The sequence below is a fragment of the Eschscholzia californica genome, unplaced genomic scaffold (assembly GCF_041429995.1).
Source record: "Eschscholzia californica isolate CP2 unplaced genomic scaffold, dmEscCali1.0.p SCAF_2, whole genome shotgun sequence".
Classification (NCBI taxonomy): domain Eukaryota; kingdom Viridiplantae; phylum Streptophyta; class Magnoliopsida; order Ranunculales; family Papaveraceae; genus Eschscholzia; species Eschscholzia californica.
In genome coordinates, this window is record NW_028238309.1 from 50,045,390 (window position 1) to 50,069,617 (window position 24,228).

General features: G+C 36.3%; 2 protein-coding genes across 2 annotated transcripts; both read right to left on the reverse strand.

Annotated features, from left to right (window-relative positions):
* Window positions 1–2,134: 2,134 nt before the first annotated feature.
* LOC147558714 (uncharacterized) lies at window positions 2,135–14,497 on the reverse strand. Its single transcript, XM_086659080.1, has 3 exons — window positions 14,112–14,497; window positions 6,425–7,748; window positions 2,135–2,284 (listed from the first exon to the last, which is right to left on the reverse strand). Exons 1-3 carry the CDS (start codon window positions 14,495–14,497, stop codon window positions 2,135–2,137), a joined length of 1,860 nt encoding a protein of 619 aa, XP_086515206.1.
* Window positions 14,498–15,006: 509 nt separating this feature from the next.
* Window positions 15,007–17,820, reverse strand: LOC147558715 (receptor-like protein EIX1). Its single transcript, XM_086659081.1, has one exon. It carries the CDS (start codon window positions 17,818–17,820, stop codon window positions 15,007–15,009), a length of 2,814 nt encoding a protein of 937 aa, XP_086515207.1.
* Between the last annotated feature and the right edge of the window lie 6,408 nt (window positions 17,821–24,228).

Genomic DNA, 24,228 nt, shown 5'->3' on the forward strand with positions numbered 1-24,228 from the left:
GCTACACATCAAATTCATCACAAAGAATTATGTTCAAAAGAAAAGTAACAAAAGAAATCACCAAAAGAAGAATGATCCTAGTATTTGAGGTCTTTGTTCTCTCTCCTTTATACTCTGTTTTTGTTATCCCTCTCTATTAACTCTCTTTTCACTCTCACAAAGAAAATATGTTGATAACGATCCTAAAATGATGAAGAAAAAAACATGAGAAAGCTCTTTGTTAAAGACAATGCACAATTCTTTCTTCTTCTTTATCTCACTCTCTAGAACCACTCTCTATTCACTCCCTTTCTCTCTCACAAAGATAAGAAATAAATTAAGAAAACTTTCAGTAAAGATGATAAATTGATGATACAAGTAAATATGAAAGTACACGGCCTCCTCTTTCTCTCTCTGAAATTATAATGCCATACAAAAGAATGAAGAAGAAGATAATGGTGGCTCTGTTTTTATCCCTGTTCTTCTTCTCTCTTTCTAAAATATATCCCTTAAGCCCATGAGAAGAAGAACAAAGCTTTCTGTTTCACTCCCAACTGAGTTCCCCCCTGTTTCAGTCAAAAGAAAAGATGTTATGATTTCTTCTCAGTTTTCTCTCCCATTTATATTAAGAGAGCAACAGTATAATTAGAACCACTGGTTCTTCCTCAATCCCACTTTCTTGATAATCTTCTGAATCAAATCTTCAATGTTTCTAATGTTTCAAATATCTTTGTTTCTCAATCTCCAGCTATGAACGGAATCATCTCTCTCAATCTTGTTGTAAATCATGTTCTTCATTAGCTCATTGAAAGTGCGTCCATAAACATGATTGTCGGATGGAAGCTGACCAGCGTGTAGATCTCTGATCTTCCCATTTTACTTTTTATCCTGCATCGCATCACATGGAATCAGAATCTTGAATAGTTTCCGATAGCACTCGCTTGGGACCACCAGAGTACCGAAAACTTTTCTATCGCATCGGACGCCACGTGTCAGTGAAAGCCCTAAGTTGACCTGATTTTTACCAAAACTTTGACCTGCTATAATTTTCTCACCAGACCTCCGATTTGACTTCTGCTTTCGCCGTTGGGTTTGTCTTGGGCTCTTCTTGTCATCCGAATATCAACATTGGATTCTGACCAGAGTCTCCAAATGACCAAAATGTCATTTTGTGTGTCTTTCTTCCATTTTTATCTATTTTTTGCGCCAAATTCCGTAGAAGACACGTGGACAAGAGAAACAAGTAATTCATCAGAGTAACGGTTCAAAATGGACTAACTAGCCCAAGTTAAGTGATCCAGATGGGACATTTTCATGTCTCATCAAACAACTAAAATTGAGAGTTTTTATCACCCACATTAGTTAGTTTTCTCTTTCTTAACCCTAAATCCCCCTAAAACTCAAATCCCTAAGTACTTATCTTCTCCTCACTGAAATCTCCTTGTCCCGAACCACCATAGAAGAAGGAAATTTCAAAATGTTGAGGAAATGCCAAAGGACTATAAAATAATCTAATTTCTGGAAACATCCGCTAACACATTTGATGAATTATTTTTGGTTGTACGAAGAAAAAAATTGTGGAGCACCAAAGGTGATCTGGTCTGGTTCAAGCGAATTGGTGTGTAAATTTCAATCAAACAAGACTGCATTTGCCAAAGAAAATTCAACTCATCTGTACCGACTCAAAATTTCCCAGATTTCTTGTGCTACTGGAGTCGAAAACCGTTAAGATGAATTGTTATTCTACAACACAATTCATTTGGCTCGTGTCGAATTTGACTTACAAGTTCAACATGGACGTAGGAAATTGAACTACACTAAACTACTTGTTGGAGTTGAATTCGGTGTTATCAAGTCGAATTTGAGTAAGGGCATCGACACGAGCCTAGAAAATTCACCCCTAAATCTTGAAAGAGACATAAAACATAAATTTTGCATAACCACGTTGAAGTATCGTTCAACTTTCGGCCTCCTTCGACCTAATGTAAACTTTAAAACAAAAAAACATAGGAAGGAAGGTAAATATGATATAGAGGGAGGGAGAGAGAGAGAGAAATATATATGTATATATATATAATTCATCTTGACGCCTCAAATTCGCAAGCGTCTTCTCTTTATTCAGATTGGTCAGCTCAAAGATGTTACGTCTAGAGGTCTAGAGTGATAGCTTATCTTTGTCCGTCTGGCCAAGAAGACCATCCTCTTTCTCTTTCTCTTTATAAGCCTCGAGTTGCTTCCACATAATAGACATGCGAGAATTCAGTTGCTCAATCTGCAGCTCCAAACTAGATTTCAGTTGTTCAACCTAAAGGTTCCAAAAGTCTCTATCAGTAACAACGATCCTCAAATCAGAGGCCAAAACTTCAGCCTCGGCCTTAAAAGATTGAGCATCAAGTTCGAATTGCTGATATCTTTTTCTAGGTCTTCGATTTGGAGTGGACTACTTGTCACATGGTTTTTACTTCTCATATTGAGGAGGTTTTCCACGATAAAATTATTGTCTTATTTACTTTCATTTTTTCGTTTATTGCTACCATTAATCTTCATATTTTTCTCATAACTAAGACAAAGGGGAAAACTTATATTCCGCTGCGCCTACTCGCTCGTTTTTCACAACATTCAAGTCTAGTAAAATTACATAACCATGCAGGTAATGAAGAATTCATCATGTTATCAGAAAGATCAAGAATTGAAAAATGTAAAGTCTATGGGTGGAAGTGTTGTTACGATGGATGAATCTAGATAACAGAAAGCAAGACATAATGATGCGTATTTAAACTAACCTAAATAATAGGCTAAAATAAACCCGTATTTTGTAATAAAATCCGCAAGTGCACGGGTCTATGTAGTGTAGACCTAGCAAGTACGGGTCGATCCCACGAAGACAAGTTGAAACTATATTTTAATCCTAAACTAGTGAATAAGAAACTTTGAGATTCATTTTTTTGATGAAAAATAAAATAATAAAGTGAGACTAATGTGAGAAAAATCCTAGAGTTTAGAATCCACCACAAACACTCATAAAAAGATATTTAACCCTGAATGATTCTCTATCTATAACTCAATAATTGGTATACCTCTTGCATCCAAATATCGGAAATATATATATCTTTCTTTAAAGCATGTAGTCACCTAAGAATTAAACCCATTTAAAAATAAACAATAACAACTCAACTATTATTTATCAACCAATAAGTATGAACCATTAAAGATTAAAATCTAAATATGATAAATCAAACCAGAAGAATAAATAATGAAGAATGTATCATGTGAAAGAATAACAGAGTTTAATATTTTCAAACAATAAAGCACATACTTAAGAGAATCATTCTAATAAAATATTATTTATTTTGTATTCATGGTTTCATCTTTCACTCTAGGTGAAGAGTCTAGCAGTCCATTACAATAATCAAAGTAGTTGAATAAAAAAGAAAGAAAAAGATGTCACCCATATGATGCTTCGATGTTGATCTTCGTACACCTTCAAAATTATAGTTGCTGTCCAACTCGGCTACTGTCAAATGGATCAAAAACTCTTCTCCAATTTCGTTCCTAGTTTGCAATGGTTTTCTGTTTTTTTCTCCCCCCTTTTCTCTGTTGATCCAACACCCTTTATACTGCAAGTAGGGTTCGGTAGACTGAGATTAGGGTTGCTAATCCCGAATCTGTTCCTCCTTTTTTCTAGGATGTGGAGTTATCTCATTGTTACACCAAAGCCAAACGGATGGTGGGTTCCACCTTTTAAATTAAAGAAAAGATTACCCATTAAAAGGGCACCATGGCATCATCCAGCATACATCCACGTGGTGCCTCTTCCTCGTAAATTTCATACACCACCTAAATTATCACTTCAATCCCTAATTTCCAGCACACTATATAATGGCCCTTGCCTCATACCTTTATTACAAATAACCCCTTGACGAACTTGAGTTGTAGTAGACTATCCTCTTTAGGTGCCAAATCAAACATCAATTCCTCATAATTATTGACTTCATCACTTCTTTAGTTTATTCCTGAAAAACCATTTACTCGCTTAATTTTATCAAAAAGTAACAACTAACAAATGAAAGTTGACGACAAATAAGTGAGTTCCAACGAACTCATCAAACATCCCCAAACTTACATTTTGCTAGTCCTCGAGCAAAACAGAACAATTCTATACTAAGAAAAATAAAATCCTAACTCACTTTCGCAGGCAATCGCGATTGCACTTAGCACGTGCAACAAGCCATTAAACCACTAGGTTACCCTAGTGGACGAGTTGTGTCTCGTGAGGGTTTGCAGTGAATATACCCACAAAATTCAATATTTAAAAAATCCATAAGGGTTTAAATATGACACAAACTAAAAATGTTTATCTGGTAGATTTTCGAAAGTTAATAGAAATCAAATCCAAGTCAATCAAACCATACAAACGTTAAAAATCTTTTCACTAGTAATCAAGAATCGAAGTGCACGTGACCAGCCAATATGAGTATCATTTCGGTTCTGAAAAGACAAGACCTCGATTACCGTCTCGATACATTTCGCCTCGACTACTGCCTCACGGTCATACACTCAAAAATCAAAGTCACTCAAGAATGGTTCACTCTATGTGTTGGTATGAATATGAAGGAAAACTCAACACATGAAAAAGACGGACTAAAATTCTGTGGACGACTGATCTCAAAGAAGGAAACAACCACTAATATGGAATGGGGAAGCTAACCAACTCTTCTCACCTGATCTACTATCTAACAATGCTTCCTAGAGGTCGATAGACACTAATGAGAATCTGACTAGAACTCCTGAGAACTCGACGTCTTCAAATCTTCAAGAACTACTTCAAGGGGGTAAACACTACATAAACACTTTTTTCTTTCATTTTTCAATTTTTTTTTTTTTTTTTTTTTTTTTTTTTTTTTTTTTTTTTTGCTACTGACTCTGGTAATAAAACTCAAAATACATAACATACTTTCTTCACATTATTCTTTCCTTGGATAAAATTATATTCACTTTGCTTCATGCCTTATTCCCAGGGTTCTAAATGATGATGGTGTTCCTATCTTCCTATAGTTGACATTGTTTTCAAGTTTCTCAGACTACAAGAGAAGGTTTGCATTCCTGATGACATCCCTAGTGGTTGTAAAATTTGAACTCAAGAGATCAACTGAGTTCTAATGAATATTGCGAGGTTGAGTAGCTCTTCATTCTACTCAGAATTAGCTCAGAAGAGATCACTCAAAACAAAAAGAAAGGCTCAGAATCTCACCTGGGTTAAGTCTCCACTAATGATCGATTAAGTTCTCTTAGAAAAGTCTACTCTTCACCTATCTAATACTCACATGGCTAGTGCACAGACAACTTCAAGACTCGAAATTCGTGGAAAAACCTTTAGCAAAAGCATAGTACAACCAACTAGACTCTATAACTATTAACAAGCAAAAACAACTAGACTCACGTTTACAATCCAAAAATTAAAAATTTTGAACCCTTTTGAATTTTTGAAATAAGGACTAAAAATTCAATCCCCTATCCCCAAACTTAAACCGAACATTGTCCTCAATGTTCTGAAGACTATGCAAAATAACAGGATTAGGGAAAAGATGTTACCAGATTCAGAAGTCCTATACATGGGTTGCCTCCCAGAAAGCGCTAAGTTTAACGTCTTCAGCCAGACGATACAGATGAGTCAACAAACCTCAAGATCAGCTCCATAAACCAATAGGCGAAACATCTGTGGATCTACCCAAGACACGAAACGTTTAGTGAAGGATAGTCTCACATTTGTGTAAACATGTTGTAGTACCCGTGAGATTATCGTGATCGGGTAAGAATCCCCAAACTTAGACGACAATAAAGTCGTTAAGTTTGGCCATGGACCAGAAAGAGTATAGTCCTGGTAGAAAGGATCTAGGTAGGGATGAGAAACCAAGTGAGGTATTGCACAATCTTTTAAACATGCTCCCGAGGGATACGACACAAGAGGATCTAGAGGACTATCAAAGACACCCAGAGTTAAACAAGGGGTTTCTAAAACAGGTACACGGAGTTCTTCCAAAGGAATCACTCGGTTACCAGACTCAAACTCTACCAAAGTTGGTTCAGATAAACCCTCGATAATTTCTTTGATTATGATGTCGTCAGTGTCCTTAAAGAACTCTAGGTCCTTGACTAAGTCAAGCGAGTCATCATTCTCATTTACTAGATTGAGCAGCCAAGATTCATCATCATCTTTTATGGTGGGTCCATAGTTCAGTGGTAGAGCATTTGACTCATACGATGGAAGTGGTGACTCTAAGGTTGGCAAAGTAATCGGCTCAGACATTAACAAGGAGGTAGACTCTGACATGTTATCTATCTCATTAATACTTCCCTCCTCATCTAAGCATAGAAGTGCCAATAAAGTTTCTAAAGGATCTCTCGACTGAGTTGTTGGTAATGCATCTTGAACTAATAATTCTACCAAGTTCAACCCACTGAACTCATCTATGTCATCAGGGTGAAGTCCCATATTAAAAATATTCATCTCCACCGTCATATTTCCAAATGACAATCTCAAAAGACCACTTCTACAGTATATGACAGCATCTGATGTAGCTAAAAATGGTCGACCCAAAATGACAGGGATTTGACTCTTGGTATCATGAATGGGTTCAGTATCTAAGATGATGAAATCTACAGGAAAGATAAACTCGCCAACTTTTATCAAAACATCCTCTACTATGCCTCGTGGTCGTTTTACAGACCGATCTGCCAATTGAAGGACTACAGAAGTGGGTTTTATTTCTCCCAAACCTAATTGTAAGTACACCGAGTAAGGAAGAAGATTGACACTGGCACCTAGATCTAACAGAGCTCGTTCAATCTTATGGTTCCCTATAGTGCAAGGTAATGTAGGGCTTCCTGGATCTTTGTACTTAGGTGGGAGGTTTTGCTGGATAATAGAACTCACTTGTTGAGTCAAAAAGACCTTTTTATGCACATTCATCTTACGCTTTCTAGTACATAGGTCCTTAAGGAACTTAGCATAAGCTGGGATCTGTTTAATTGCATCTAGTAATGGAATGTTAATGTTGACTTGTTTAAATATTTCCATTATCTCCTCATACTGAGACTTTTTCTTTGGCTCTACGAGACGTTGAGGATATGGAGCTCTAGGAATGTAAGGCTCAGATACTACAGGTCGTTCTTCAGACTCAGGAGCCTTCTTAGGCTCATCATTAAGGGCTTTATTTGATGAAGACAAAGGGATACACTCAGACTCATTTTCCTGGGGAACACTTATCTTATTATCCACGACTCTTCCACTCCTTAGAGTGGATATAGCATTGGCTTGGTCAGTTGGCCGTCTATCTTGTATGGCCTTAGGGTTTTGTTCAGGTTGACTCGGAAACTTACCATTTTCTCTTTGATTTAGGGCCTCAGCAAGTTGGCCCACTTGAGTTTGTAAACTAGTCAAGGATTGGGTGGTAACTTGCATAAATTGTTGGGTAGTTTCCTTAAACTCTATATGGCTCTTAGCTAACATTTTTATAGTATCCTCTAATAACCCCTTACTTTCAGAAGAATTTTGGGTGCTCGTTTGGGTAGGAGGATTCCTAGGATGGCTAAAACCTGAAGGGTTGGTAAAATTATTAAACTGACCCTGAGGTTGACCTTGAGACCATGAAAAGTTTGGATGATTTCTCCAACCTGGATTGTATGAGTTAGAGAAAGGATCATACTTCTGATGATTATCATGCCTAGAATTTTGGTAGATAGCATGAGCTTGTGCTCTTTCATCTGAACTAAGAAATAGGGTACATTTGTTCCCTATATGAGAAGGGTCTCCACAGACGGAGCACGGATAAGAGGTGGATTCATTTCCAACACTCATGACCTGAGTGGGATCCTCCCTGAATGCTTTAGGCTGACCAAGCTCTAGGACTTCTATTCTTCTAGCCATGGCGGCGAGTGTAAGTTCTGACTTATCAACTCTATAGATGCCACCTGTATTTGGAGTATGATTTGCCCTAGTAGGAGGTCCTCTAGAAGTTTCCCATTGATGGGATTTCTCAGCTAGATCTTCTAGAAAAGCCATGCAATCATCGGCGGATTTATAAGTAAAACCGCCACCACAGAATGATTCTACCATGGATGTAGTTGGGTAATTTAGTCCGTCATAGAGAATCTGGACTAGTCTTATCTTTTCAAAACCATGGTGTGGACACTGTAGTAAGATTTCTTTAAATCTCTCAAGATATTTATAGAGAGATTCTCCTTCTTGCTGCACAAAACTGTTAAGACTTTGCCTTAAAGAGGTAGTTTTGTGTTTCGGGAAGACTTTCAGAAGGAATGCACTGCTCAATTCTTCCCATGTAGTAATGGAATGAGGTTGTAAGGCATACAACCAAGATTTTGCTTTCTCCTTCAGTGAGAAAGGGAACAACCTAAGTCTCAATATTTCATCAGGCATATTGGGGAAATTCATAGTCCCACAGATTTCTTCGAAATCCCTAACATAGTAGTAGGGATTTTCGTTCTCAACCCCACGGAAAACAGGGAGCATTTGAATAGTGCTCGGTTTCAACTCGAATTGAGTCGTGCATTGGGGTAACTGTATGCATGACGGTTGACACGTTCTAGTGGGATTCATGTAATCCCTGAGTGTCATAGGCTGATTTCCATCCCTGGCTTGGTTTATATTTTCACCCATAGTGTCACTCAAAGAGAGATTTGCTAAAAGATTACTTATATGTGCTTCTCTACTGATGAAACGACCTCTCTTATCACGATATCTATTGGGCATACACTAGAGCCCAATGACCAAGGATAGTCTCAAAACTTTTCTTTCTTTTTTTTTTTTTTTTTTTTTTTTTTTTTTTTTTTTCGAACCAAAGAATCACTACGAAGAACCTATAGGAAAGCAAACACAATCAGGCTGACTCCACCAAGCAACCTAGACAAAATCTAGCAATAAGTGGGTTTGTCAGATTCACCCTGCAAATTTAGACAGCTCCTACTTCGCCACAACACTTGAACTTTGACTGTTTATAAAGGTTACTCAACCAGAGTAGTCGGTAGACAATTCTCCAGGAAGACAACCAACGATGAACGTTGTGATAGCCGTCTTCCTTCGGCAAACGTTTCCTCTTCTCGAGGCGGCCTTTTTGACAAGAATTGTTTACAAACTTTCCTCTGAGAATGCCTAGATAAAAGTCAATTCCTCGAGTTGTTTTTGAAGGGTCTTATGAGCTCGATACCTTAGGGGCTGATGTCTAAATAATATTTTAGCTTTTTAAGTGAGGTCTGGGTTCGTGAATGTTGTTACCTATGTGGGCAAGAAAACGGTGATGAAATCCGTTTCTTATCTTGTAACTGGGTTAGTGCCCTTACTAGAATGATTACACTAAACAGTCCGATCAAAGCAATTAGGCACACGAATTCACACAAATAACCCACTGACAGGAGATTCGTGGGTGTTCAAGAAATTTACCTCCCGTTCAAGACGGGCGATGACCTTTGTAGATGACCCGCGAGTGTTCCGAGACTTCGTTTTGGTTTTTTTTTTCGGTTACAATTTAATTAAGCCCTCCAATTTAGGGTCAAAACTTTAAAACAAAAATAAAAATAGAAAGTCTAAAAGTCTCTCTCTCACCAAAAATAAAAATAAAATCTAAAATAAAAAAATCTTTGTCTTCTTGATTTCCTCCTCCTTGTTTGCTCCTTTTCTTTAGCTTCTTTTGTGAACTACACACCAAAAACAAGAAAAGCAAGTTAAAGTGATCTAAAAAAGACAAAAACAAAATAAAAATAAGAAAATAAATTTGAAACCCTAAAACTAACTAATCCAAGATCAAAACAAATTTCCTAACTTATCCCCGGCAGCGGCGCCAAAAACTTGATGCGTATTTAAACTAACCTAAATAATAGGCTAAAATAAACCCGTATTTTGTAATAAAATCCGCAAGTGCACGGGTCTATGTAGTGTAGACCTAGCAAGTACGGGTCGATCCCACGAAGACAAGTTGAAACTATATTTTAATCCTAAACTAGTGAATAAGAAACTTTGAGATTCATTTTTTTGATGAAAAATAAAATAATAAAGTGAGACTAATGTGAGAAAAATCCTAGAGTTTAGAATCCACCACAAACACTCATAAAAAGATATTTAACCCTGAATGATTCTCTATCTATAACTCAATAATTGGTATACCTCTTGCATCCAAATATCGGAAAATATATATCTTTCTTTAAAGCATGTAGTCACCTAAGAATTAAACCCATTTAAAAATAAACAATAACAACTCAACTATTATTTATCAACCAATAAGTATGAACCATTAAAGATTAAAATCTAAATATGATAAATCAAACCAGAAGAATAAATAATGAAGAATGTATCATGTGAAAGAATAACAGAGTTTAATATTTTCAAACAATAAAGCACATACTTAAGAGAATCATTCTAATAAAATATTATTTATTTTGTATTCATGGTTTCATCTTTCACTCTAGGTGAAGAGTCTAGCAGTCCATTACAATAATCAAAGTAGTTGAATAAAAAAGAAAGAAAAAGATGTCACCCATACTTCGATGTTGATCTTCGTACACCTTCAAAATTATAGTTGCTGTCCAACTCGGCTACTGTCAAATGGATCAAAAACTCTTCTCCAATTTCGTTCCTAGTTTGCAATGGTTTTCTGTTTTTTTCTCCCCCCTTTTCTCTGTTGATCCAACACCCTTTATACTGCAAGTAGGGTTCGGTAGACTGAGATTAGGGTTGCTAATCCCGAATCTGTTCCTCCTTTTTTCTAGGATGTGGAGTTATCTCATTGTTACACCAAAGCCAAACGGATGGTGGGTTCCACCTTTTAAATTAAAGAAAAGATTACCCATTAAAAGGGCACCATGGCATCATCCAGCATACATCCACGTGGTGCCTCTTCCTCGTAAATTTCATACACCACCTAAATTATCACTTCAATCCCTAATTTCCAGCACACTATATAATGGCCCTTGCCTCATACCTTTATTACAAATAACCCCTTGACGAACTTGAGTTGTAGTAGACTATCCTCTTTAGGTGCCAAATCAAACATCAATTCCTCATAATTATTGACTTCATCACTTCTTTAGTTTATTCCTGAAAAACCATTTACTCGCTTAATTTTATCAAAAAGTAACAACTAACAAATGAAAGTTGACGACAAATAAGTGAGTTCCAACGAACTCATCACATAACTTGACTAAAGAATAAAGATGGGAGTATGTTAATCACATGTAGCAACTTATTAGACACCTTGCTGAGGTTCAAATAACTCATGTCAAGATGTTGGAGAGAAGAAAGATGAGAGAGCCATTGAAGATCACTAACATCTAGCTGGTTATCACTAATATCCAGAAAAGTGAAGATCGGATAAGTTTCCAAGTTCCGGAGAAATCATTCCACCAAGACCAGCTACGTGAAGATCGAGATATCTCAAATTATAGAGGGAGCCTGAGAAAGAACGTATCTGAATACCCTCAAAATTATTCAAACTTAAGTTCAAATTATTCAAACTTAAGGTATGTGAATACTATATGGGGGTCTCATTCCTTGAAAAGTATTCGGTATATTTCTGCACTCTCCGGCATCGGCGCAAAAAACTTGATGGACCTCTCTTTCTACATTCCCCTGTAGCGCCGCCAAATATGGTCTCTCACAAACCCTTTCTTTCTCACTGTGATTTTAACAAGTAGAAAAATAAAAACTAAGACCAGATGATTCCCAAGTCTCCTATATATCCCAAGAATGCTATCTCTCTAAAACCAGCCATTGATTCTATTTATATTCTTCTTCTTTTCTCTCTATATTTTTATTGAATACATATCCAGTAGTTGATTTGTAATCATTTGTATCTGAGATCCAATTCGCATCGCAATATCCTTCTAATACCTCAGGATATAACGTGTAGTTGAGCTCATACCCTTTTGTCTTTCTTAGATACCTTAGTACTCGTACTATAACAGCCAAGTGTGGATTACTCGGATTGCTTGTATACCTACTTAGATTGTTGACTGAGTATGATACGTCCGGTCTAGTACAATTCATTAAGTACATTAGACTTCCGATAATCCTAGAGTATTCAAGTTGTTTTACTCCTTGACCAGTATTTTTTTTACTAAATGTATACTTGGGTCTGTGTACTTAAAATTTTCAAATCATTTTTACTAAGTTTTTCTAGGATTTTCTCAACGTAATGAGATTGAGATAAAGTCATCCCACTCAGAGTTCTAGAAATTTTAATCCCAAGAATGACTTCTGCTTTACCTAAATCATTTCTTATCGAAATTTTTAGAGAGCATCCTTTTTGCAGCTTTAATGATATCCAAATTATTTGCCATACTTTAACATATCATCGACATATAAACATAGGATTACACATCCTTTGTTAGTGGTCTTAGTGTAAACATATTTCTCACATTCATTTATTTTGAAACCGCTTGATATTAGTGTACTGTCGCATTTCAAGTGCCACGTCTTAGGAGTTTGTTTTGGCCCATAGAGTCACTTTACAAGCTTGTATACTTTTCTTTCTTAACCGGGTACAACAAACCCTTCAGGTTGGATCATATAAATTTCTTCCTCTAAATGTCCATGCAAGAAGGTTGTGTTTACATCCATCTGGTGTATTTCCAGATTATGTATAGAGGCTATGGCTAGTATTAACAGAATCGATGTACTTCGAGTCGCAGGAGAGTAACTGTCGAAATAATCAAACCCTTCTCGCCGTCTAACTCCCTTTGTAACCAGTCTAGCCTTGTACTTATATATCGAGCCACCCGTTTTCATTTTCTATTTGAAAATCCATTTGCAACCTAGAGGTTTGCATCCTGGTGAGAATTCCACTAATTCCCAAACGTGATTAGCTAAAATAGACTTGATTTCACTATTCACGGATTCTTTTCAGAAGGTAGCTTCCGAAGTAGCCATGGCTTCTGAGTAAGTCTATGGATCATTTTCTAACATATAAGTAAGAAAATCAGGTTCAAAGTCTTTAGAACACTCGTGTTCTTTTTCCTCTTCGAGGTTCTTCAACTTCTTGGTGTTTGTCTTTATTAGACTTTTCCAAAGACTTGCCTTTTTCATTTTCATCACGTTTGTCTCTTTAGGGATTGTTCATCCACTGTTGGTTTATATGGAAAAATTAATTCAAAGAATTCGGCATCCCTTGACTCTAAAATAGTATTTACCTGAATATCTATTATTTCAAATTTATACGGCAAAAACCTATATGCGTTGTTGTTTATTACATGGCCAATAAAAACACACTGTGCTGTTTTTGGTCCAACCTTAACCCATTTGCGAACTGGTACTATAACCTTGGCCAGACACCCCAGTTTTATGAATTTAAAAGAAGGTTTTCTGCCCTTCTAAGATTTATATGGTATATTTCCTGTTTTCTTGTGGGGAAGTTTTGTTTAGTAAATAATTTGCAAAAAGAATAGCTTCCCCCCAAAACTTCTGGGGTAAACCAGAACTTATTAATAGAGCATTCATCATTTCCTTTAAGGTAAGGTTTTTCCGCTCTGCTATACCATTTTGTTGTGGTGTGTAAGGTGTTGTTGTTCAATGAATTATGTAATTTTTGGCACAAATTTCAGCAAATGGAGATTCGTATTCTCCACCTCTATCACTTCTCAAAAATTTTATTTTCTTATTAATTAGTTGAGTTTCCACTTCATCTTTGTATACTTCAAATTTTTCCACTGTTTCGTCCTTGCTTTTTAGTAAGTGGACGTAACAGTATCTAGTGCTATCGTCAATGAAAGTAGAGAAGTATTTCTTTCCTCCTCTTGTTTGAACCATTTTTAAGTCACAAATATAAGTGTGAATTAAATCTAATGGTTTTGTTGTCCTTTCTATTGATTTGAATGGAATTTTAGATAACTTAGACTCGACACATGTTTGACATTTTAAGTTAGAGTCTATCTCGGATTTAGGAATCAAACCCATGTTCATCAATTATCTTAAAGAGTCAAAATTGACGTGTCTCAATTGTTCATGCCAAATACAAGATGAATCAACAATATAAGCAGAAGAAGTAATTTTTTTGATATTTTGTTGCATTATTGTTACTACATTTAATTTAAAGAACCCACCGCTCATATATACCTTTCCCACATACATTCCATGTTTAGACAATACAAAATTATCAGATTCGAAAACCATCTTAAACCCATTCTTGCTAAGCATGGATCCAAAGGCTAAGTTCTTCTTTATGTCTGGAGTATGAAGGACTTCATTCAGAGTTACCTCCTTTCCAGAGGTAAACTTGAAAATAATCCCCCCTTTGCCCTCAACCATCGAAGTTGAAGAGTTTCCCATAAATAGAGATTTGCCATCTTCAACCTTCTGATAGGTAGAGAACATGTTCCCGTCTGCATAAACGTGGAGGGTAGCCCCAGTGTCAACCCACCATTCATTTCGGCTGGCAACTAGGATAACTTCAGAGATGACAGAACAAATGCTCATATTTTGCATCTCTTCAGTCACTTCTTGGACTCCTGTCATCATAGCACACAAATTTTGGAGTTCTTCGTCTTTTACTTACGAGGCTTGCTGCTTCGTCTTTTTCTTTTTATTTACCTTGCCATTTTTTAAGCGACAGTCCTTGGCAAGGTGTCATTTTTTACCGCAGTTAAATAGTCACCTTTGAATTTTGATTTCGCCGCCTTACCTGTTTCTTGGTTTGAGCGTTTGCACTTCTATATTGGTTCACTTTCAATTACATTAACTTTGGCCTCCTAAGAAGGTTTCTCTGTTTTTTTTCTCTTCAAGTCTCTGTCCTCCTTCAGCTACTAGCTCATCTTAAACCTTCTGTCCTGAATAACTAATTACACCCTAAAAAACAAAAGAAAATCACTACTAAAAGCCAGAATCAAAAGACCATAACCGAATACTAAACCAGAATTTGCATCAACAGTTATGAAAAAACAAACAAGGTAAAAAAAAAGTCACTAAAATCAGATTGGTTGTTATTTAAAATAGGTATTATTACCACATCAATACATATTTCAAAACTACCATGCACAAAACTTGAAGAGCTTTTGTGTCATAGAAGTAATGAACCCAAAATAAGCATGTCTCCAAGATTGCTTCCACAATAACACCCCACATAAACCCCAAAAACCTGTTACAAATCCCAATATAGCACTAATATAAAACCACTTCATCTCAAGCCAATCATCCTCATCATCTTGTTTCCTTTCACGATTTCCGGACGGTTGAGTGTGTTCATTACCATTGCAGTTCTTGACTGGAAAACGACAGAGTTCAGGGTTGCCAAGATAACTCAGTTCCGTAAAGCTTTGCAATTGGTTACCTGAAGGAATTTCACCTGACAAGTTATTGTATGACAAGTTCAAGTGATTCATAGAATACAACCCTATAATGCTTTGAGGAATTACACCTGAAAGTTTGTTGCTTGACAAATCAAGAGATTCCAGTATGCTCATCTTGCCTATTTCATTTGGGATCTTTCCTGTAAGCTGATTTTCAGATAAGTTCAAAAATCGTAACTCATGAAGTGTCGTTAGATCTTGAGGAATTTCCCCGGATAAGTTGTTTCTAGAAAGATCCATGGTTGTAACAAGTGATAGTATAAGAAAGTTTCTATACTCATATTGTCTTCCATTTGTCACCAGCGAAGTGCTTTCGTCACTGGCTAAACTGTGGGTGCTTGGTTCTTGCTTCAAAGCCATGGCACTTAAATTACTGAAACATCTTGGAATTGATCCTGATAATCTATTATAGGCAATATCCAGTATTCGTAGTAAAGTAAGGTTACAAAGTTCTTCTGGAATACTACCACTGAACTTATTTAGACGCAACCTAAGAAGTATAAGATTTCGAAAGTGTGCTCCCAGCCATGTTGATATGCTTCCACTGAATTTATTCTCGCCAAGATCAATCACTATTAACATGGTACATTTTCGCAATGACTGAGGTACTTCACCGGATAAAGAATTATTACCCAAATGCAAGGATTGTAATTGAACTAAAGAACCAATAGAGTTTGGAATTTTTCCGGTTAACTTATTACTTTCTAACTTTAGCAACGCCAAAGATAATGAGTGAAACCAACATTCTGGAATCTCTCCTAACAGGGCATTGTTTGAGAGATCAAGATATTTTAAACTATCCATTTCGCCAAACTCTGGATGACATCGGAACGAGGAAATAGGACCGGTTAAGAAGTTGTGAGAAAGATCTAGTTCTGAAACACCAGATACACGACAGAGTGGGCCATTAAAATGGTTGGAACTCAAATTAATATGTGAGGGAAAACCAGAACTGAATTTCAATAACTTTGGCAATTCTCCAGTGAGTCGATTTTGGCCTAGATTCAAGCGATTCATTTGAGAAGACATGTTCCAAAACCAAGTAGGGACTGTACCTGAAATTCTTGCGTTGGATAAATCAATATGGGTTAATTTTGTTTGTGTTTTTAACCATTGGGGAAATGGAGATCCTATGTGACAATTTCTACATGATAATCGTTCGAGTTGAAAAAGAGGTACCCAAGCAGATCTCACCTTCAAATTAACTGAATCAATTTGTAACTCTTTTAATCTTAGGAGATTGGCGAAGTGAACATCAGTTACAACACCCTGTAAGTCATTATCAGAGATTATGAATGTTTCCAAACTTGAGAGATTCCCTATTGTTTTCGGCAATGATCCATTGAATTCATTATTTTGAAATTGTAAATCCCTTAACAATGATAATCTTCCTAACGACGAGGGAATTGAACCAGAAAAGGAGTTACCATAGAGAAAGAGGTATTCGAGATTCTGTAATTTCCCCAATTGCTCAGGCAAAGGGCCAGAAAGATTAATGTTATTTGATAAATCCAACGACTTCAAACTGTTGTTGTTACATCCAGATGAATTTATTAAAAATCCAGATATATCTCCACGAAGTTTGTTCATTCCCAAGTTTAATTCCTGCAAGTGGCATAGATTTCCTAAGGTATTTGGTATCTCCCCTTCAAGGTCAATATTCCAGCTTAAATCAAGGCTCTTGATTGAAGTCAAATAACCAATATCTTTTGAAATCGTTCCGCAGAAATTATTGTGACTTAGATCAAGTTCTTCAAGTCTAGTAAGATTATATAACCATGCAGGTAATGAAGAATTTATGTCATTATTAGAAAGATCGAGAATTGAAAGAGATGTAAAGTTTATGTGTGGAAGAGTTGGTAATGTGGATGAATCTAGATTACAATAAGCAAGACGTAACTCGACTAAAGATGGGAGCATGTTAATCACATGTACCCACTTATGACTTACCCTACTCAGGTTCAAACAACTCATGTCAAGATGTTTGAGAGAAGAAAGATGAGAGAGCCATTGAAGATCACCAACATCTAGCTCGTAGTTGTTACTAATATCAAGAAAATGAAGATTGGATAAGTTTCCAAGGTCCCGAGGAACTATTCCACCAAAACCTGCTCTATGAAGATCGAGATATCTCAAATTATGGAGGGAGCCCAAGAAAGAAGGTATCTGAATACCCTCAAAATAATTGAAACTTAAGTTCAAATGATTTAAATGCGTTAATTCAAGCAGAGAAGGATTTAAGTTACCACCTAGTGATAACTCTTGAAGATGAAGTTCTACAATATTTCCCGTTTTCGGATTGCAAAACACTCTTGGCCAATTGCAACATTCTTTACCACCCAAAGTAGATAATATATTCTTCTTATTCTTCTTAAACAGAGTATTTAGAGTTTCAACGAACGATAGAAAACCAAAACTGAAATTGTTGGAATCTGGTCCGAATAAGAAAAGTGCAGCAAGAAAGAAAGTTAGAAAATTAGATCTCAACTCCATTATTAAGAACTGAAATCAAAATCAGAAATTAACTGTGTTTTCAAACTGAATTGTTAATATATATACAGAATTGCAGACACACAAAAAATCTAACGTTTTCCACGTAGTAGTTGGACCTCTCGTACTGTAATCTATTTTTTAGCTGAATTGTCAATTTTCGAGTCAACACGACCTTCAATCGGTTTCTGTACAACCAATCAATTCTTCGTGGGGGGTAATATCTTAAGATGTTATGGCCACAAAGAGACTAATAAATTAGTATGGCTCCATTAAAACTTGCAAAGATTGGGACAATAAAATTAGTCAGACTTTTCTCAAGTTTTCAGACTTTTCTACCTTGTAAAGTTTGATTATTCCTTAGCCCTCTCAATGGGTTTGAGTTTCCAACAACTGCTAGCTCAGAGGGTATCACATTTACTCCAAAATCCGAGAGATTCCAAGCTCGATTGACATTGGAGGTGGAAATATGATTTATTGGACTTGGGGTATTAAGGATATGACATTAAGTTACGACAATGACAGAAGCTTTTTCTTTCTGTTTGATAGGATTTTTTGTGTCTTTTTTCATAGAAATGTCAATGCTAGTCATGAAGACTCGCCGATATTAGTTGTATTTTCTTTCGTTTGCCATATCTTAATAGCGGCATATTAGTACACAATTAGGCCAAGCGTGTCTGAAGGGGCTTAACCTGCGTTTTCCCCTCGAACAACTTTTTGTTTTTGTGTCTTCTTTATGTAGAAATGTCTAATTTTTTTCAGTTGAAAGCCCTCGAACAACTTAAAAGAGTTAACTTGATAAGAAAAAAAATATGGAAGTTCTAACTTTTCATGAAAAAAATGTGATGTAGTATGTTAAGCATCAAATAGCACATGCTTGCAAGTTCATTCCTCTGCCTCCAATTTCTTTGTTATGCTCGTATGATTATTAACCTTACGAATTTTGGAATCAATACTCCTGTTCATCTCCATTTGTGGTTTTTTTTTTGGAAACATTATTTTTCGGTGTAAACTTGAGCTAGATTCTATTTCTTTTGAGTGAATTAGTCGTTCCAAATACAAAACTTTTCGAAATATTTCAGTAGTCCAACTATCTGATTGAGACTTGCAAATATTGTGAGAGTATAATTGATTGGAGACTCTTTAAATCTGTACAATTTTCTGGTCTGTTACATTTTGTTATTCAATCTTTCAATGGGTTCTTTTGAACTCATTATTTTCTCATTCTAATTCTTTTGGTTGTTTATCGAAGTCTTATAGACTACTCAGAATAAACCTTTTAAGATTTATCTTGTGTCTTCTTGTTTATGTAGAAATTTCAATGCCAGCTAGTCACCAAGACTTCTACTGATAATTATGTGAAGTTATAAATGGGGCCAAACACATCAAATTGTTATGAATGCAAATTGACTTAGTTTGAATGAGTCTTGACGACCACGGATGAACTTCCTGCACAACCAGGAAACTTCAGTGCTAGCTAGTCACCAAGACTTCTACTGATAATTGTTGTGAAGTTATGAATGGCATCAATTTATTACGGATGCAAATTGACTTAGTTTGAGTAAGTCTTTTTGACGACAACCGATGAACTTTCTGCACAACCAGTTAATTTGCCTAGAGTATCTCCTACCTTATCTTAATTGTAATTTGTATTTTTTCGTGGTTTGATTCTCTTCCTTGCATTATCATAATAGAGAGTAAAGACAAAATAGTACATAACACAAGTGAAGAAAAGAACGTCTTTGAAGGGGCGATACGCGTGCAATAGGCACCTTGAACAGCCATGGGGGTCCTCCAGGCTCCACAGATGGTGAGATGAATAGAAATGGTCCTCCAAACTATGAACTTCAATATAAGAGTGCTTTTAACAACAATATATATTAAATTTTAAGCTATTAATTTAAACCCAACATTCATTCGAGGCGACTGTAAGAGTAAGACCCACGCATTATTCCCCAAAACCAATTTCTTCGTTTGTTACTCTTCCAACTCACTTGTTCAATCTTTTAATCCCCAAATTTACTATCAATTTACTTAGAACTCACAATAAAGGCACAAAACGTAAATTAGATAGTCATTAGATTTAAGATGAGAGATTGTATAGGTAACGTTCAAAATTGTTAAAGGCAATCTCACCAATGCTTAGAGGCAGTGTGGTCTTGAGGGCGATGTCCATCTTTCTTCTTCTTCTTATTTTTGAGTTAACTTTGGGGATTCCCTATAAAACTTCTTAATTATGATTTAACTGAATTACAGTAAGGTGCGGTCCAACTTTGGAGTCCCGTCCCAGCTATTTGACTATGAATTTCACCACCACTTTTTAGTGAAGAAGAAGCAAAAGAGAATAGTTAAGAAGAAGAAGAGAAAAATAAGAAGGAATAAAGGGAAGTTCCATAGGGCCCTCTCATTTTTGTTAAAGGGCTCTTCACATAAACATTGACTTAGTCTATTGTCATTAACCAAGCTTGGTTATAGACCCCTTTTGGATCAACTCTAAATCCCTCTAAAACTCAAATCTCTTGGTCAGGAAATTTCCGGTGACGCCCTTGCTTTTCGACAGGCTCTCAGTCGCTACTCCATAAAGCATGGGTACAATTACAAATTCGTAAAGAATGATCTTTCGCGGATTACTTGTGTATGCAAAACTCTTACCCGTGCTTGGACCACATGTTGTTGCTCCTTTGAAGTCCCGATCCATGTTTGTTCTCAAAGCTCTCAACCCTCTGCATACGTCTGATGATTTTGTAATGTCTTCACGTAAACCTAGGTTGTCAACAGAAGATGTTAATCAGTTAATAGCTGATGACATTTGAGAGAATCCTACGAAAAGTATCAAAGATATTGTAACATCATTCAAAAAATATTGTGGTATAAAAATGAGCTAGTACTAATCATATAAAGCTCGGAATGCTACTATTTCTTTGGCATATGGTGAAGAAGAAGATTCATATGCGAAGCTCCAGTGGTAAGTTGATGCACTACCTCGGTCGAACCCGAATACTGAGATTGATCTTCAAGACGATCCAATCTCCCGTCGTTTTGTTAGAATATTTATTGTTCTTGGAGCATGTATTGAAGGCTACAAGCACTACCGACCGTTAATATTTGTTGATGGTACCTTTGCCAAAACCAAATACAATGGATGCATACTTGCAGCTGTAGCAAAGAATGGGAACGATTGTAAGTACTTCTACCTATGTTTGTTACGTGCACTACCTGGTTTTCGCAACACTACTTGGTTTTCTGAACACCAGATGGTTTTCTAAACACTACCCGGTTTTCTGAACACTGTCTGGTTTTCTGTTATGTCTCTAATTTATTTGAATTCCAATTACAGATTGATTGCAGGATTGTTTGTTGTTGCCTACGCCGTTGTCGATGTAGAGAACGATAAGAACTGGACCTGGTTTGTCGATGTAGAGAACGCTTATGTCTGACCGACACCATGGTATTATAAATGGAGTTTCCAACATTTTCCTAGAGGCCCACCATTCAGATTGCGTTTAGCATCTACGCAACAATCTGAATGTACGTGTTAAGAATGGCGCAAAGAAGTCTGAATATTTCCAGTCGCTAATGTTTAAAGCGACTCGGGCGCTTACTGTATCGGACCTTCAAAAGTACACTTCAGAACTTGTTGTCATGGGCGGAAATGGTGTGGATTCATTTTTGCGCTCCGTCAATCCTGAACACGGGCAGATATGTATTTCCCGGATAATAGGTATGGTTTAATTTGTTCTTCTCTATTTGAGTCGTTCAATTCTTGGATAAAGGACGAGAGAGTTCTTCCCATTTCTGTGATGCTCGATATATTGCGGATAAAAATAATGAACATGATGAACCATCGAAGAATTGAATCTTCTTCTTGGAACTCATTCTTATGCTCTAAGGTAAATGAAACAATTAAGTCCAAATTTAATGTTTCCTAGTCACTTCGTCGATCCCTAGTCACTTCGTCGATCTTGGTAATCTGGCTTGCTCATGTCGTAAGTGGCAAGTGCAAGGTATTCCATGTGAGCATGATATCTTGTGTATTAAAGTGGATGGAGGTGATTCCTCCACTTTTTTTTTATCTTGCGGTTACAACAGATGCATATTGTAAGACCTACAATCGTTCCATCAACCTTGTCCCTACTTTTGATGAACCAAAATCATTCGATAAAGCCAGCATGATACTTCCTCCTTTAACTAAGAAGCATCCTGGAAGACCGCGAACTGTTAGGATTGAAAGTTCAGGGAACTTTCGTAAAAGGAAGAGGGTATGCGGTAGATGTAATCAACTATCTTATCACAACAGTGCTTCGTGCAACCAACCTATTTAATGATTGTAACTGTTCTTCATATCAGCAGGAGATAACTGTGGACCGGGCGCTCGACAATTTCGAATAGCTTCTACAGTGTTGGAGTTTTTCACATTCTGAAGAGAGTCTTTCTTTTTGTTAACTTTTTGTTGTTCTGTTTTTGTGTAAATAATGTGGAAGATAAGTTAGTTTTTTAGTGTAAGCTTCTTTTTTGTTCATGATTCTATTTTGCTTCCAGTAAATCTGGTAATGAACTTGACATCTGAATGTTTCCAGTAAATTTCTTAATGTACTGTCTTTGTGTTTTGTTTTCCAACCTTTGCCGAACCGTATTTTTCGTAGATGTTTACGTAATTATTTCCATTAAAGTTTTAGAATAAGTCTCCCATCTTTGTTTTGAATACAAACTTATACACCAGATAAATTTGCAAAGGGAATTTTCTTGTGTACCTGGAACTGTTTTGTGTACCAGGAACTGGTTTGTGTACTAGGAACTTTCCTGTTTACATGAAATAATTTTATGTACAGTATATATTTTGTTCCAGTATATATTTTGTAGACGTGTTGTTTGTTCCAGTATATATTTTGTTAAGGTTTATAAGCAGGAGAAAAGTGTGGACGGGGCATTGTACAATTTTGAATAGCTTCTACGGTGTTGTAGTTTTTCACATTCTGAAGAGAGTATGTGTTTTTGTTAAGTTTGCGTTGGTCTCTTATTGTGCAAATCATGTGGAACATAAGTTACTTGTACAGGGAAATTTCTTGTGTGCTTTTGTATTGGGAAATTTCTTCTGTACCGAAAACTATTTTATGTACTGGCCATTGGCCCACCCGTTGGATTCAAAATATTTCATCGTGATATTAAACATAACTGTTTCCAGTAAATGTGTTAATATTGTAAGTTATAAACCATAAACATGTACCATAATCCGTTTCTAAGAAACTTACAAAACACCAACCTAAATTATCCGATAATAAAAATTTTAGGACTATTCTGTAATTTTCTTTCTCCACGCATCCTTAGATTCCTCCAAAATTTTGTAGGTTACTTCTGCCCTCTTCCTCCGTGCTTCGTCTTCATCGTTTTCCTTTTGGGAGCACTTTCTCGGGTAACTTTCCTGGATGCTTTCAAGGAAAAATTCCTCCAACTTGAGCATTACGTATATTCCACAATCGGGACTGTAGGAATTTAGATTTGGACAAAAAAATCAGTTAGTTTCCAGTAACTATTAACATACTAAAGGAAAATTACAAATTTTGTACTCACCTTTGCCCTTGTTAGGGGCGTTCGACATCTTTGATGTATGGAATTTTTTTCTTAATCCTTTTTCGACCGCACTTCATCTGTATCAAAGTTTCTGCAAGTGTTTCTGCAAATTGTTTGGCATTATAGTTGCATCTGTCACCCAGGTCATAATCACGAGTTATTGAGTTGTAGTGCATCCATTCATTCTCCTCAAAATCATAAACCTACAGAGTCTAGTGTTGGCCCTCGAACGAGTCATCTGTCTAGGGAGTATTCAACGGCGCGTACAACGTTCTCGTATGACCTTTTATGAATCCTTTTTCGATCCTAACATTCAAATTAACTTTAATTGTCGTTTCACTGAGCTTCTGCTTTATCATTGTCTGCATTTTGTCATGAAAGTTTACTATTTAATACCCAAAACATATTTAAAATGAATTATAGTAATGGCACGGAAACTTACAAAAAACAGGGATGATAGGAAAAGCACTTCATGGTCCAAGTTCTTGGGTGCGAACATTAGGTTGTCTTCAAACCAGTCAATTACTTGAGAGTCACAGCCTCGATTCATCATGAGCTCGTCTAAATACTTTGCTCTGAGGCAGTGATGCTTGTCTTTAGTCCGCACATCCAGACTGTACAAGACAATGTATAATTCATCAACCACAGAACAATTTCCAAGAACTCTCTTGTTTACTGACCACATATTTGTTTACCAGGAACCGAGTTGTGTACTAGATACTCACTACTTTACTATCTGAAAAAAAAATTTGTTAACCCAAAAATAGTTTGAAAGAATAGATAATACCTTGTCCAACTGTTTTTCATGAATTCTTGCATGAGTGGTTTTTCTGTCTCTTGCAC